Source organism: Colius striatus, chromosome 3 (genome assembly GCF_028858725.1).
Source record: "Colius striatus isolate bColStr4 chromosome 3, bColStr4.1.hap1, whole genome shotgun sequence".
NCBI lineage: Eukaryota > Metazoa > Chordata > Aves > Coliiformes > Coliidae > Colius > Colius striatus.
The window spans coordinates 43,070,857-43,084,735 of NC_084761.1; the positions used below are offsets into that span (position 1 = coordinate 43,070,857).

Sequence of the window (13,879 nt, forward strand, 5' to 3'; positions counted from 1 at the left end):
AGGCACCAGATTGGCCTGAAGTGGATCCAAAATCAGAGCCAGGATAAGTTTTGGGAACAGTTTATGGGGGCAGTAGTGCAGACCCCTCCCCCTGTTACCAAGCACATGTGGCTCCGTAACAAAACTCATTACAACCACAGATAAGGTAATGGTGGATGTATTCAAAAGGCTCAATCTTATTTGAAAAAAAAAGCTTTTTTGATCTCTTTTTATATTTTTATATGAGCTCTCTACTCATTACTCTAATGTTTTGGTACACTAAATATTTAGGTCAAATGCTAATGTAAGAAACAGTACTATTAGTAAATCTTTTGAATACTTTTCTTTTGCAGAGGACATGGCTTCATGACATGTCCATAGAGATTTGCATTACTGTCCTGAGCCATGATAAAATTAAAAATTATGTGTTTGAGCCTGTGGACTACTAGAATAAATGCTGATGTCAGTCCACTGCTGAGTTCCAGTTGCTCAGCTCCAGTTTAAAAAAAAAAACTTTGAAGATTTCACAATGGTAGGATTGCAAAGGATATGTTTTCCAAGTAGAGATTGTACCCTGATTAATGGAAATAGATCTTCAGAGATGGCTGTTTGGGAATGGAACAACCAGTACTGAATGTATCTGATCTGTCTGGTTTTCATCCTTCTGTGAAAGACGTAATAAATATCTTCTTTTCTTTAGTTTAGGTACATGAACAATTCCTTGTTTATCATGTCTAGAAATCATGAGCTGGCAGGTGCCTTTAAATTGGTTTTGGTCTAGGTACAATGAGAAACCACCCAGAAGCCATACTTAAGTATTTCCATAAAATTATTTTTTCATTTGGAATGTTTAACTAAATTTTCCTAGCAGCTGGGTCTGCACAGAACTGATAACATCTCTAAAATACCTTCAGCAGGAGATATTAAGTTCTAGAAAAGAAAGGTACTCAGTAGTTAACTTTTATTGACCTGAAGATGGAAAAGATTCTTTGTGTACTTTTAAAAGAGTTAGGTTCAAGTAGTGGCATAATGTTCTCTTCTTTTTACCCCTTTCCCCTTCCTTGTTTACTTTTAATAATATTTCACAGAATCACAGAATGGTACGGGTTGGAAGGAACCTCTAGAGATCTAGTCCAATTTCCCACCTAGCTCATGTTGCACAGGAACACATCCAGGAAGGTTTTGAAAACTTCCAGAGAAGCAGACTCCACAACCTCCCTGGGCTCTCTCACTTGACCAGGAAAGAAGTTTTTCCTCATGTTCAAGTGGAGTTTCTTGTGTTCCAGCTATTTTCTACTTTTTTGCTACCCACTAAAAGGAAATTGTTGTTTTACAAGAGAAATTTTCAGGTTCTAGTCTTCTGTGCTTCTGGCAAGCTATTTAAAAATTATCTAATATTGACAGAAATAGTCCTGGAAGCAGTCTATTTACTGAAATAACTAAATCCAAATACATGTGTACATATAGATAGACACTACTGTTTTAAACAGAAGTATTGCTTCATTTATTACATTACAGATGCAACTTTTATAAAGTATCCCATATTAAAAGGAAGTTAAAGATATACAAGTAATACATTTTGACCTAAGTTTTTTTTAAGATTTTTTTTTAAAAGTCTGATTTTAATGTTTGTGTATTATTAGTAGTTAATATATTTCCAAGGAATGTTTTTTAAATATTTTGAGCCTTTCCCTGCTCCTACTGATGATAAATGAAAAACTGTTATTCATGTCATCAGAATCAGTAAAATCAGAAAATACCAGTTACTGAGTCTTAAGGCTTGATCATTAACTTTTCACAGTCTCTTGAAGCCATCTTATTTTACATTATGTTTCATTTGAAAGTTGACAGCCTTGGGGTTTTTTTTAGAAAGGAACAAGTTTGCTTCACAAAATAGATAGTAGTATATAAATTAATCTGACTTCTTGCCTTCACCAATAGCTGGAATCCATTTTCTGGAGGCATTAGTAACGACACCAAATGTAGGGAAATCAGTAATGTAATAGGAAGCTTTGTTCCCAATCAGTGTATGATGCTAACTTTTATCCTCATTTATCATCTTATCAAAGGAAAAATATATAGTATTATAGTCAAGAGTATTAATTTTACATAATTTAAACATAGTTTGTGAATTTTTTCCAGAACTGTTCTTGATCATGTTTGATTATATCCGATTAAAATTTCTCTTAATATCATCTATAAATACTGCTCATTAATTTTATCTGCCATAATAGAAGGACTGTGCAGCTTTCATTAGCATAAATTAGCATTATCCCCAGCTTTTTATTTTTTTATTAAATACACTTTAGTTTCATTTATATGAATATGCCGTCAAAAGCTGTGGCAGAGGTGGTGATACAGTAATGGTATCCAATTAAGTGATATTCTTGTGTGTGTATAAAAGCACATTTTCTCGCTTACTATATGCTGCTTCAAACATAAACATAATACTGCTTTAAATTCATACTTTACTAGTGTTACTATCCACATAGCTGTTTGTTTTATTATTAATTGTCCTATCTAAGTTATAGTTCAAATTATAAACTGTACCTTGCCACTGTCTCAAACTACACTCTTAGTGTGACCCAATAAGAAGGCTAAAAAAAGTTCATGATTGCTTCTGTTAACATAATTTTCACCAAAGCAGTACCAAGAAGACGACTGGACATCTGGTTTAAAGCCAATTTGTCTGTGAGCAGCTAATTTAACTTCTGATACTTTGATTCCTTGTCTGCCAGAAGGCAACAGAGGTATTTACCTACTCCGTTCCTAGGACTAATTATCTGTTCCACTTCACTAGTATTAGGCTTTTTTGTCTCCCTTGTTAAGCTGAAACTAGGGTAACAAATTAGAGCAGGGTAACTTGGAGCTCTAACTAGAAGAGGTTAGGAAAGAACTAAAATTGTACTCGCCAACGGTGTCTGAGGCATTGGAACACAGACTGGAGATGTTCAGAGTTCATAGGAGTGTCCTTTTGGCTGTGGATGACTCTCCAGGGCTAAGCTATGCCTTTGATGTTTGGCTCCTGAGGTTCTCCCAGGGAATGCAGAACAGCTGTGACACTCCAGAGAGAGTGCCACATACCTGCTCCCAAGACAAGGATGTTGTCATTCCTGTCTCAAGAGCTAGGCAGTGCATGTCTTCACTCACCACCAGTTGGTTTGCATCTTGTCCCTTTTTAGTAATGCCAGAGGAATGGTGAGGAAGGAAGTCTCTGTACATCCTGTTCCTTTTTCTATAGCCCTGTCCTGTGACTGAGAAAACATCATGTAGTCATTTTATCTCACACTGCAGCTGTCATGCAAAAGTCAGACTGATCTGATCCTGTCCTAATAAATACCATAGAAGTGGCTTGAAACACTTACCTGTGTTGCATAGCTGCAGTGGGTATAAAATTTTAAGAGAAGCATCAACCAGGACTTTTGTTGTGAGTAACAACTTGATTTTGGGAAGGACCAAACCATCTTAACTGGATGACTGCCACCACTTTCTGTGAAAGTAGTAGGTTTGCCTTAAGGAAGGATATTTTGTGTAAGTCAAATACTGATCACTCATCAGAACTCCAGAGTTGTGTGGGAAAGATATTTGCCTGACTGAAAAATCATCTAGTACTAGGAACAAAATAGAGGAGAGCTGGTTTTTTCCCCCAGTTATATTCATTTGGATTGTACTGTCAGGTAGAGTTCACTGTGAAAACACAGAGGTTGTTATAGAAAATAACACTTTTATGGCGATCTGTCTGTGCTAGTTCTTAAACATTATATTTTCATTATTTTAATACAAAGTCTGAACCATTACATAATGTATTCAAATTAAAACTCTTTATTGAATGATGGCCTAAGTGAAATTCCTGGATCTTTGTGTTATTGTGGTATACTGTTTTAGTTAGCAGATTTGCTGATGGTAAGCAGTAGTTACGATAAAAAGGATTACATAAAAGAGCTCCCACTGAGAGTCCATGGCACTGTACAGGGTGATACCAAACACTATATTCCCCAGGGCAGGTACAGTAATTAGCTGCAGGACTGGCACTCGAGCTGCGGGATTAATTAGAACTGGAGATGGTGTTAGGGGGAGGTAAAATGGCCATAAAGAGTGTCAGGATCACTCTGGCCTGAAGCCTGTGCGATTTGATGTGAAATAGCAGCAGCTGGCTGTAACCTTAGGAAGTGCAAGTGGACAGCAGGTGGTAATTCCCGTCTCATTTGCCACGTCTTCACAGGAACATGTAAGCTTGTGCAGCTAGGGTTTATTGGCAGGTCAGAAGGAAAATCCTAAGGAGGACTGTGACATTTACTCTCCTAAGCAAATACAATAGTCAAAATGGAGTGTACATAGCATAGTGTAAGACTAGTAATGCTGTTGCTTCATGTTATTTTACTTGCCATATGACAAGGTTGTGAAGACCATATAATATTGACCTCATGTAGACCAATGCACAAAGCTGAATGTGTTGTGAAAAATCTGCTAGTGGGAATTGTATCTTTGGAGGCTATGATAGATGTAATGGGAGAATTACTCCGTCTAAGTAAAAAGATCAGACAGAGGGAATGATACAATGTTCTGGCATCCTTCAGTTTCTTCAGTAATCATTGTTTGGGGATGAGTAGACTTTACCTACACCTCCAGGTAGGTAATGGAGACACTGAATTATGTGGTCAAATGCCTGTTGGTCTCCACCAAGTTATGTTTTGCTTGGCATTTGGGCAAAAATTGCAATGAGACATGCAACAAATGTGCTAATTTAGAAATTATAACCAGCTAGCATTTCAGGGTGAGCTTGAGTTGCTGTCATCAGAGGAATTTAGTGGGCCAATGGGCGCTGTTGATCACTGTATGTTTTATATTCTGTGAGGGCCTCCCAGGGTGCAGAACAAGAGCCCTTCCTATGTGGAGTCCAAAAATCAAACCAAATAAAGAGAAAATTGAGTAACTCTGAATCCATCATTGAGAACAGCTTTAGATAGATAAAAAAATAAAACAAATCTAGGGGATATTTGCAGCTATATTTATAGCAGAGTGACAGGAAAGGGAGAGAACTCATTTTGTGGGAAGGATAGCTCTTTTTATGCCTTTTTAGAAGCTCAGTGTGTGCCAACATTATCTTTCATGGATGCCAGAAGATGCAATGCTTTCTAAAGCCTCCCACACTTGCGAAAACTATAGTTTCTTTGCTGAGTTCCATTTAATATTCCCATGTTTCTGGCTCTCTCCAGATACTTGTGTTGCATGTGGGGAGATAATGATCCAGGTCCATGCTGGCATTGCATGTCTCTGACCATTAGGTCTGAGATTATGCCTGCTTTGGGCAAAGGAAAGCAATCTATGTCCTACTTGGGAACAAGCTGAAACAAGCTATTAGAATGCTGATGGAAGAATGAGGTCATCCTCTTTTCTCATACATTGTTTATATAGGCAGAAAATGCAGTACTGATAGCTACTCTTAAACTTTTCTGTGTGGTATTGGGAAGCATTGAGAATTCTGGGACTGGAGTATTGAAGTGCTCTACGTAAATTTTTTGTGTGGAGCTGCACAGAACTTTGAAAATTCTTTCATTACTTGTCAAGAAAGGAAACCTTTCATGGCAAACCAGTATATTATCCAGTCAAGCTCCTTTATTCTCAGCTCTCCACATTCAAGAGTAAATAGATCAAACCTGAGTTTTGAGTTTCTACTTTTTCAAATGTCAAATTGCAAATATGCTACTTTTGGAGTTAACTGAAAATTATTGTACTGCAGTCCTGAAGCCGATAAAAGATTTTCTGTTTGTCCATTTTTTAATAAAAAAGTTTTAAAGTTTGTCACTTGCTACTCAGATTTTTGTTCTTTTGTAGTTTTCTTGTTTGTACTCATTTCTATCACGTGGATACTGTAGCTTTATCTAGAAGAGGAATGGACCATGTTCACAGCAGGACTAATGAGGCACAGATGTAAAGATTCTGGCACTTTCCCATCTAATAACTTCTTTAATTTATATTCCATAATAAGATAAGTACAAATTTGATACATCATTTTTTCCAGTCTTAGCAGTGTCTCAGGAGTGAGTTTCTTTAAATGTTTGGAGTTTTAGCCTTTTTTGGTTTTGTTTTCTTTCTATTTGTTTCTGAAGAGGAGATTTCGGGCCACTGAGCAATGCAGTTAGCCACACCACAGTTCATCAGAATGAAATGGGAAGGCTGGTAAAACTGCCAGCGGCTTTATGGGATCCAGTTACAGGGTCTCATCTTCCTTGTCTCATGGGTGTATGTCAGGAATAAAGCTGCTGAGTGTAATTCAAAAGTGCTAGTGAAGGGCATGTATCATAAAGTTACTCTGTTGAGGTTTTTTTTTCTGAAGACCTGTGCGGTCTTTATGATCCAGAGGATCTCTGATATGTTCATGTGGAGACAGACAGAGGAAATACGTACCATGTTAAAAGAATCGGCTGCAGCTGAGAGACCTGTCAGGCTGTTGTTGCCTGTTTATGCTTTCCACCAGGCCAGCTGGGCTGCAAGTGACTCGTGCACTGTGGCACTGTGGATTGCCCCAGCAGAGCCTTCATGTAGGACTTCTTCGAAGCCATCTTGTTTGGCAGCCAGAGTCAGCCTTCCCTTGTGCAGGTCCGAAATTGCAACCCTGAAGCCATGTATTCCAGATCTCACAGAGGGGCTGTGCCACCAGCTCCATATTATGGAGGTGGTGTGTTTGCGTGTATGCAGGTAGAGAGCTTAGAGCTACCAGACTATTATTTTATTCTATGTTCCTCAGCCTTTGTATCTCAACCATTGAGCAAGCCTCTGCGTCAGTCAGTATGCTATGCTAAAAGTCAAGGAGAAGACTTCTTTCTTTCTTTCTTTAGGAGCTCACTGTTCAACTGTTTAAGGTTTCAGGTTTATCAGAAGGTCTGATTTACACCCTGTAAAGCAGCACAAAAAAGATGTTGAGCTGAGAGCAAAATTTGTCCCTTTTATTGTCACAGCAAGCCACAATCACCACAATCTTCTTTTTTTTTTTTGTACCACTACAGTACAAGTTCTGCACATTTTAGTAGAGTAGGATATGAGGAACTATATGCAGTATACAGTGCTTAAGGGGAAAAAACATTGCCCTGGATATGAAAATGAGGCTATATCTGTCTCAAAAATGTTGACCTTGGCTATTCTGGACTACCCAAGATCTAGCAGTAGATTGTTGTTCAGTGTTTATACTTGTGTATGTACTACCAGTTTATGTGCTGAATGTCATATGTTAAACAGAACATGAGAAATAGGATGTTAATTATACAAAGCACTTCAGAATCCAACATTACTGCTGTCATGTTCTGCAGCAGAGTCAAAACTTTCTATGTAGCACTCTAGTTTTGTAGCACATTAGTCATCTCTGGCCGATGGTCAAACAACTGTCAAATGACCATAACAATTTATTGTAATTTTAAGGAAAGTTACCTCTGTGGGACTGCTCCTTCTAAAATCTCTCAATATTCTTGTTGTATAACAACCTGCATCTGCAGGGTAGTGCATACCTGTTTCCCATATGACAGAGAGGCTGTTTCATGTCAGTAGGCATTGTGGGGTATACTAAACATTGTGTTTGTTCTGTTTGTCTGTTAGTAAATTGTCTCTGTGATGTTTGTGTTGTACTGTTTTGGTACCATGTTATGCTGTGTCTCTAGGGTCTGCCAGGCTTCCCCACAGTCGCTGCTCTGCACAGTAATCAGATCCTCACCGTCAAGGTTTGTGGTTGACATGTACCTGTTCAGTCAGGTCTCTGTATCAGCATAAAAGTGCACATGAAAAATTGTTTTTGCCATGGAATACCAATAAATCCTTATGGTGGACTTTCACTGGTGAACCATCACTACCTTTGCATTGGTGTAAGTACTCCTGATGCAGAGCATGAGATCAAATCTGTAACTGTGTGTAGGGGTTAGCCCTTGAGACAATCACATTCCCCATGATCTTGGTCAGTACTTTATTTTCAGATGAGATTTTTCTGTACTTCTGCATCCCTAAGGCATCCAAAATGTGGAAAATGTCAGTGAACTCTATACTGGTTACATGTAGAGCCTGCTATTTGTGTTAGATATCAGATAGTACAGATTTTTTCAAAGTACATTTGCAAATTAATCAGGAAGGATTGCAGCAATCTGGTCAATCTGGAACTCCAGTCCTTATTAAAATTACACCATTCTTCATGGCACAATATGCTGGTTAGTAAATCTGACTGAAAGTTGAACTGGTGCTTTGTCTCTAGAAGCTTTGCTGAAAGAACAGCATATAAAAAATACTTTTTAGATCTCAGGCAATGAAAAAATTAGTACAAGTGGAGAATTCTCACAGCAAATCCGGGGAGAAAAAAGTGATGCAGTTAACTTGTATATGACTAATTCATAAAGTTGTATGTCCTGTACATTAGAGGTAAATTTCTTCAAAATAAAATGCACAGTTTCTGTCAGACAGAAGCACCGGTTTATATTATTTTAGTTATTACAAATCTAATGAGTATGTCTTTATTTCTTTCTCGGGCCTTCTGATGTCTATTCTTCAATTCTCTCATCTCTGATCTTCAACCTTTGACCTCACCTGCCTGATCAGATGGTGTTTCCTAAAATCAATCATGGGTTTCTCTCTGCTGATCAGCAGCTCATTAAACGCCGCCTCATTAAGGTAGTGCTACATCTCACTGGAGTCTATTTCTTCTTTGCATTCAGTTTACTCTTTGCTATACCTTTTTGTCAGTTGCTTTCTTATAGCAGGTTGTTTGTTTGAGAATGTTTTGGAATCAAGCAACCATTAGTGATGGTAACAATAAAAGGCTATGGATAGCTTTGCTAAATGATCCACGTATAAGATGTGGTCAGTGTCTTACAGTGGTTTGCAGTGTTGTGTTGGAAATTAAAAAACTCCAGCACCATTCTTTGGTGTCTTTTTCTTAAGTGGAAGGTAATATGTTTTGGCAACTCTCTTGAAAATTGTATTTTACAAATTAATAAGTAAAATCATTAAGAGAATGAGCAGATTGACACTATAAACAGCTCCCCAAAGCAGATGAAAAATTATGTACAATTTCATGAAAAAGCAGTTATTATCTCTACTCATTTTTTAAATCTATCCGTGCGTCATTGATGAAGTTGGAAAATTGCCATGCAGATGCTATATTCTCATATGCTGCTTTTCTTTTTTACCTCAACTTTCTTATGATTATGCCAATTGTGAAGCAAACAGCTTGTTGAGAACAATTACTTGCTATGGAGAACTAGATGAGTAAAACATTGTGAAAGTTATCTCAAATTTTGACACGTCCTACAGTAGGACAAGTACCATAGAATTGAAACCTTGTTCTGTGGCTGATTGCACTGAACAGATATAATCCCTTGGTCTTCAAGGCAAAGTGCAGTCTCTGCCATAAGCTGTGAAGCCACTGTCCAGCGTTTGGCAACTTCTGTCTTGTGCTCTTTCTGGGTAAATAAATGTCTTTTTGTATAGTTGATGTTTTCAAAGCAAATTTATTATGAGTTTTTTCCCAATTCAGGGGGACCAAGGACAAGCTGGACCCCCTGGGCCTCCAGGGCCACCAGGACCTAGAGGTCCCCCAGGAGATACCGGCAAAGATGGTCCTCGAGGGATGCCTGGCATACCAGTAAGTTTATCTGTTGCTGTCATGGTGTCCAAATTCCTCTCAAGTGTATGCCAGCTCAGTTTCAAAGGTGTTTTCTGAGGTAAGATTGGCAAGTAAATCATGTGGAAGCTGAATTGCAGACAGATTTCATGGTGTACCTAAAGACCCACACACAGAGCAAGTTCATAACAGAGCCAAGAGCAACACCTTGGTTCCCTGCCTCCTGCTGCTGACAGTTCCTTGCACATTCTAAGGTTTCTCAGTTGCTCATTGATGTTTAATAGCTGTGTGAGAAGGGTCTGTCCGTCTCCACAAACAGTAAATGTTTCTTCTCAGACAAGATAAAGCTGAATTTGGGACATCATAGTGTGTATGGACATGACTTCTCTATACCTAATGGTTTAGCTTCATAAACCATGGAATAAAAGTAATAAACTGCTAAATGCTGCCCAAAGGATGATGAAGCTTGGAGTCAAATTCTGCCATTGTTACACAAGTAGAATAGTACCATTTTCTTTGACTTATACCCCATATTTCATTAGAAGAATCAGTAGAATCCAATATATCGCTTACTGTTTGGTTTAGGCACAGAGTCAGGCCCACTGACTTTGGCACTTTGTGATCGGATGATTAAACACTTTTTAAGAAGATGCATACAGATGTGACTTTCAGGTTATTTCACCCCCAAACTATGACTGATAACTAACATGCCATATGTACAGATGCACTACACTCATGACAAGTAAGGATTGCAGCTTAGAGGATGCCTAGGGAACTTGCAAAGTGAGGACCAGGCATGCAAACAAAAGCAGGTTTTTTGAAGAAAAAGCTTAGCTTGTTATATGGGCCAGGATAGGAAAGCATAAAATTTCCCTGCAAGGCTTTTTTAGGTAAACCAAGAAAGAAAATATCTACACTCCTATTCTGGCTCTATTCAGGTTGCCTCATCTGAAATTGTGTTCATTGTAAAAATATAATATAATATGATGATAATAGTAAGACTCTGCTAACATTTCTCGTGAAAATCCAGAAGGCTTCCCAATTAAGACCTACAGTATTCTAGAGTTACTACTGTTATTGTTTTGGTTTTTGCCACTATTGCTTTTCTAAATCCTAGCTCAAGGTTATGAAATTACATTAAAAGTCTGTTGATTATGTGATGCTTTTCTGTGACCACCTACTCATTTCTTGTTATTCTTGCAGCACAACAGTCTCTGGGCCTCATCTGGGCCTCTGTTGTGTTCTTATAATGTGGTAAAATTGACTGCGGTCAGCAGAGTTGCTTCTGGTTTGATGTAGTGAGGGTAAGACTGAAACCAGAAGCCATTTCTGACTGCAGGGATACCACTTTTATAATTCACATACAAGAAGTTAGCAGAATCAGCTAGTGTTGCTGATTACAATGTGACTGTGTTGCTTGGAGTTATGTGCTTTTTAGCAAAGAGAACATTAGTGTTTCTCATAACAGGAAAGTAATATATTTTATGCAATGAGATCATTCCATTTCATAATAGTTCTGTGGTGATTTTGATTTTAGATGGCAAGAGAAAGTTTCTTTTTATAGTTTTTCCAGCTGTGGGTATCTTAAGCCCTATAGCATTATGGAAATTCAATTCTTAATAGTGCTTTAGAATCAGATACAAACAAGCTCTCAGTCAGAATCACAAACTGTAAGGGTTGGAAGGGACATCTAAGGATCATCTAGTCCAACACCTCTGCTCAAGCAGGTTCATCTAGATCAGGTCACACAGGAACGCATGCAGGTGGGTTTTGAAAACCTCCAGAGAAGGAGACTCCACACCCTACCTGGGCAGCCTGTACCAGGGCTCACCCTCACAGGAAAGAAACTTTTCCTTAAGTGGAACTTTTCGTATTCCAGTTTATATTCATTACCCCTTGTCTTACCACTGGACACTACAAGCCAGGTTTCTGTTGTTACTATCTTTCTCCTTGCTACTGTGTTGAACTCTCATGTTAATGTTCCTGATCCTCAAAAGACTTACACCTCCGTGATTATGTGATACCCAGTTGAACCAAGAGGTAGTGACAGCTTTTTATTTCTAAAAGGCTTGAATGGACCTTTGAGCTGAACAGCTGAAATACAGAACAAAAGCCATAGTGTTTATGAGTAGGGATGTTGCAGCATGACTCAGCTGTAGTAGGATGTCCTTACAGTGGCCAATCACTGTTAGAAGGTAGTCATTTCTTCTTTTACAGTGCTAGGCAAAGCAGAGGCTTCTATTCCAGCCTGCCCTCCTCAAGCATGGAACTTTACAATCACCAAGGCTATTAAAATGATGTCTTGGCCCTTGCTTTCCCCTATGCCCATACACTCACTGTTTAGCCTGAGAAAGTCAGTCAGCCAAGGTAGCAAGGCACCAGGAGCAATGCCAGCAGCCACCGTTACTTCTCTTTCACTATATGGCAAGGTTGAGGAGCAGCCTCTGTGCCCACTTATCCATCTGTGCCCACATATCTCCGTCTGTGCCTACATATCTTCATCTGTGCCCACACGTCTCCATCTGTGTCAACACCACCTTGTATACCAGGAGTGTAGCATCCTGTTACTGATACTTAATGCTTCTAGAGATGAGAATGTGTTGATTTCTCAGGCAGGAAATCTGTAGAGCTGAGGAGGTGGAAATGTTAGGGAAATGCTATTGGGCCTATTGCCAGAGGAGACAGCACCAAGGAAGAGTAAGGGTGTAAGAAAGGGCTGTGAAACTTTCTGCTACATCTTTCTTTGGATGTCAACAGAAGAATCTGTTGAAAGGAAAACATGATTGTCTTCCTACAAAGTGATGTCTAGAATAAGTGCCTTCCTTCCCATCACACACCAGCACAAATACTTAAACTTTAACACCTCCAAAAAGAAGTGAAAGAAGATGAGGAATTTTTTTTTTCTGATAAGAAGACAATAAAATATGATAGAAACTCTTTAAATTATTTCACCAATATTTCTCAACTTTAGACTGTGTGATTGCTGTATACATAAGTTTGCAAGGCTTCAGAGTGAACAAGTCTAACAAGCTTGGGTAATTAGCTGTCAGAAGTCTGTACCTGGTTACTGTCTCCTGGATATCTCGATGTGTTTGCAGATACTGTGTGTTTGCTTCTGAATGCAATGAATTTTCAGTTGTCAAGAACAACGATGTCAGAATAGTTCTCATCAGTTTTTTGACAGGTTTTCTTTTATGTAACAAAGCTGCTTAAAGAGGAACCTGCAGCTGTGCTGATACAACAGTACATGGACTGCCATGTGCTCTATTGGGTTTGCAAGGGAGTTATCTATAAACCAGATCATTGAAATTATAGAAACTCTGGGTTTTTTTAATGGGTGTTTTTAGCCTGTATTGTACAATTGGTATGTTCTACTGTCTCTATGGACAGTTGTATGTGTTCGTATGGGAAGAAAGGGGAGAAGAAAAATTCTGGCTTTATGTTAAGAAGCACTCAGAGAAGGAGAATATATTGGAAGAATGCTGGGTTACCATTTTGAAAGCTGATCCAGGAATTAACAGAAGAGCAATTATTGCTTGGCTTCAAAATACTGGTATTCATGGGTTTATGGAACATGATAATTTGCAATGGTAAATTATGTCTGCTGACTGGGGTGATGACACAGACCAGTAATTTTGGAATATGTGAACACTTGTATTCAGCATATATGTGAAAGTAACCTTTCTTTGTGTCCTTTAACACCACTGACTAGAAGGGAAAACTATATTTGGAACCAAGAGACAGAGTCAGGACACCAATACTTAACTGTTGCCTTGAGAACCATTATATGATTGTGAAATAGTACATTGCCTCTTAAAATGTCTGAAATTTGGCCACTTAGTTTAAAAGGAAAAAAAGTAATATATTTAATATACAGCAGCTGCCATTCCAATTTAAGAATGGCGTTTTGAAGATACTTTATTATTGGGTAGAAAATTGAATTCAAGACAAGTTGGTGAAATTATTCACTCTTATTTTTCTTTTAGGGTGAGCCAGGAAAACCAGGAGAACAAGGATTGACAGTAAGTACTCCTCCAGTTTAGTAAGGAACGGTAACAAATATGTGATGTATACACTTTTCAAAATGTAAACTTCCAAAAATCTTTATAGCTCTATATGTTCTAACCTTCCTTTGTCATAGACTATATGAAACTTTATTTGTGAGGAAAACGTGAGAAAGACAAGATCCTTTTTTTTTTTTTTAAATACAGTTGCTGGTCACATAAGGTTTACTTCTTTAAGGATACAGAAATAGAGATAAATAAAACAGCTAAGGGCACAGCAAAGCAAAAAAGAGCCAAG

General features: G+C 38.3%; 1 protein-coding gene across 1 annotated transcript in view; it reads left to right on the top strand.

The window, feature by feature from the left end:
• Positions 1 to 13,879, top strand: part of COL25A1 (collagen type XXV alpha 1 chain) — a 314,147-nt gene that overhangs the window by 213,329 nt on the left and 86,939 nt on the right. The window contains exons 10-12 of the mRNA XM_061993189.1: positions 8,554 to 8,625; positions 9,491 to 9,598; positions 13,564 to 13,599. Coding sequence (XP_061849173.1) covers positions 8,554 to 8,625; positions 9,491 to 9,598; positions 13,564 to 13,599 — 216 coding nt within the window. The remainder of the gene's footprint in view (positions 1 to 8,553; positions 8,626 to 9,490; positions 9,599 to 13,563; positions 13,600 to 13,879) is intronic.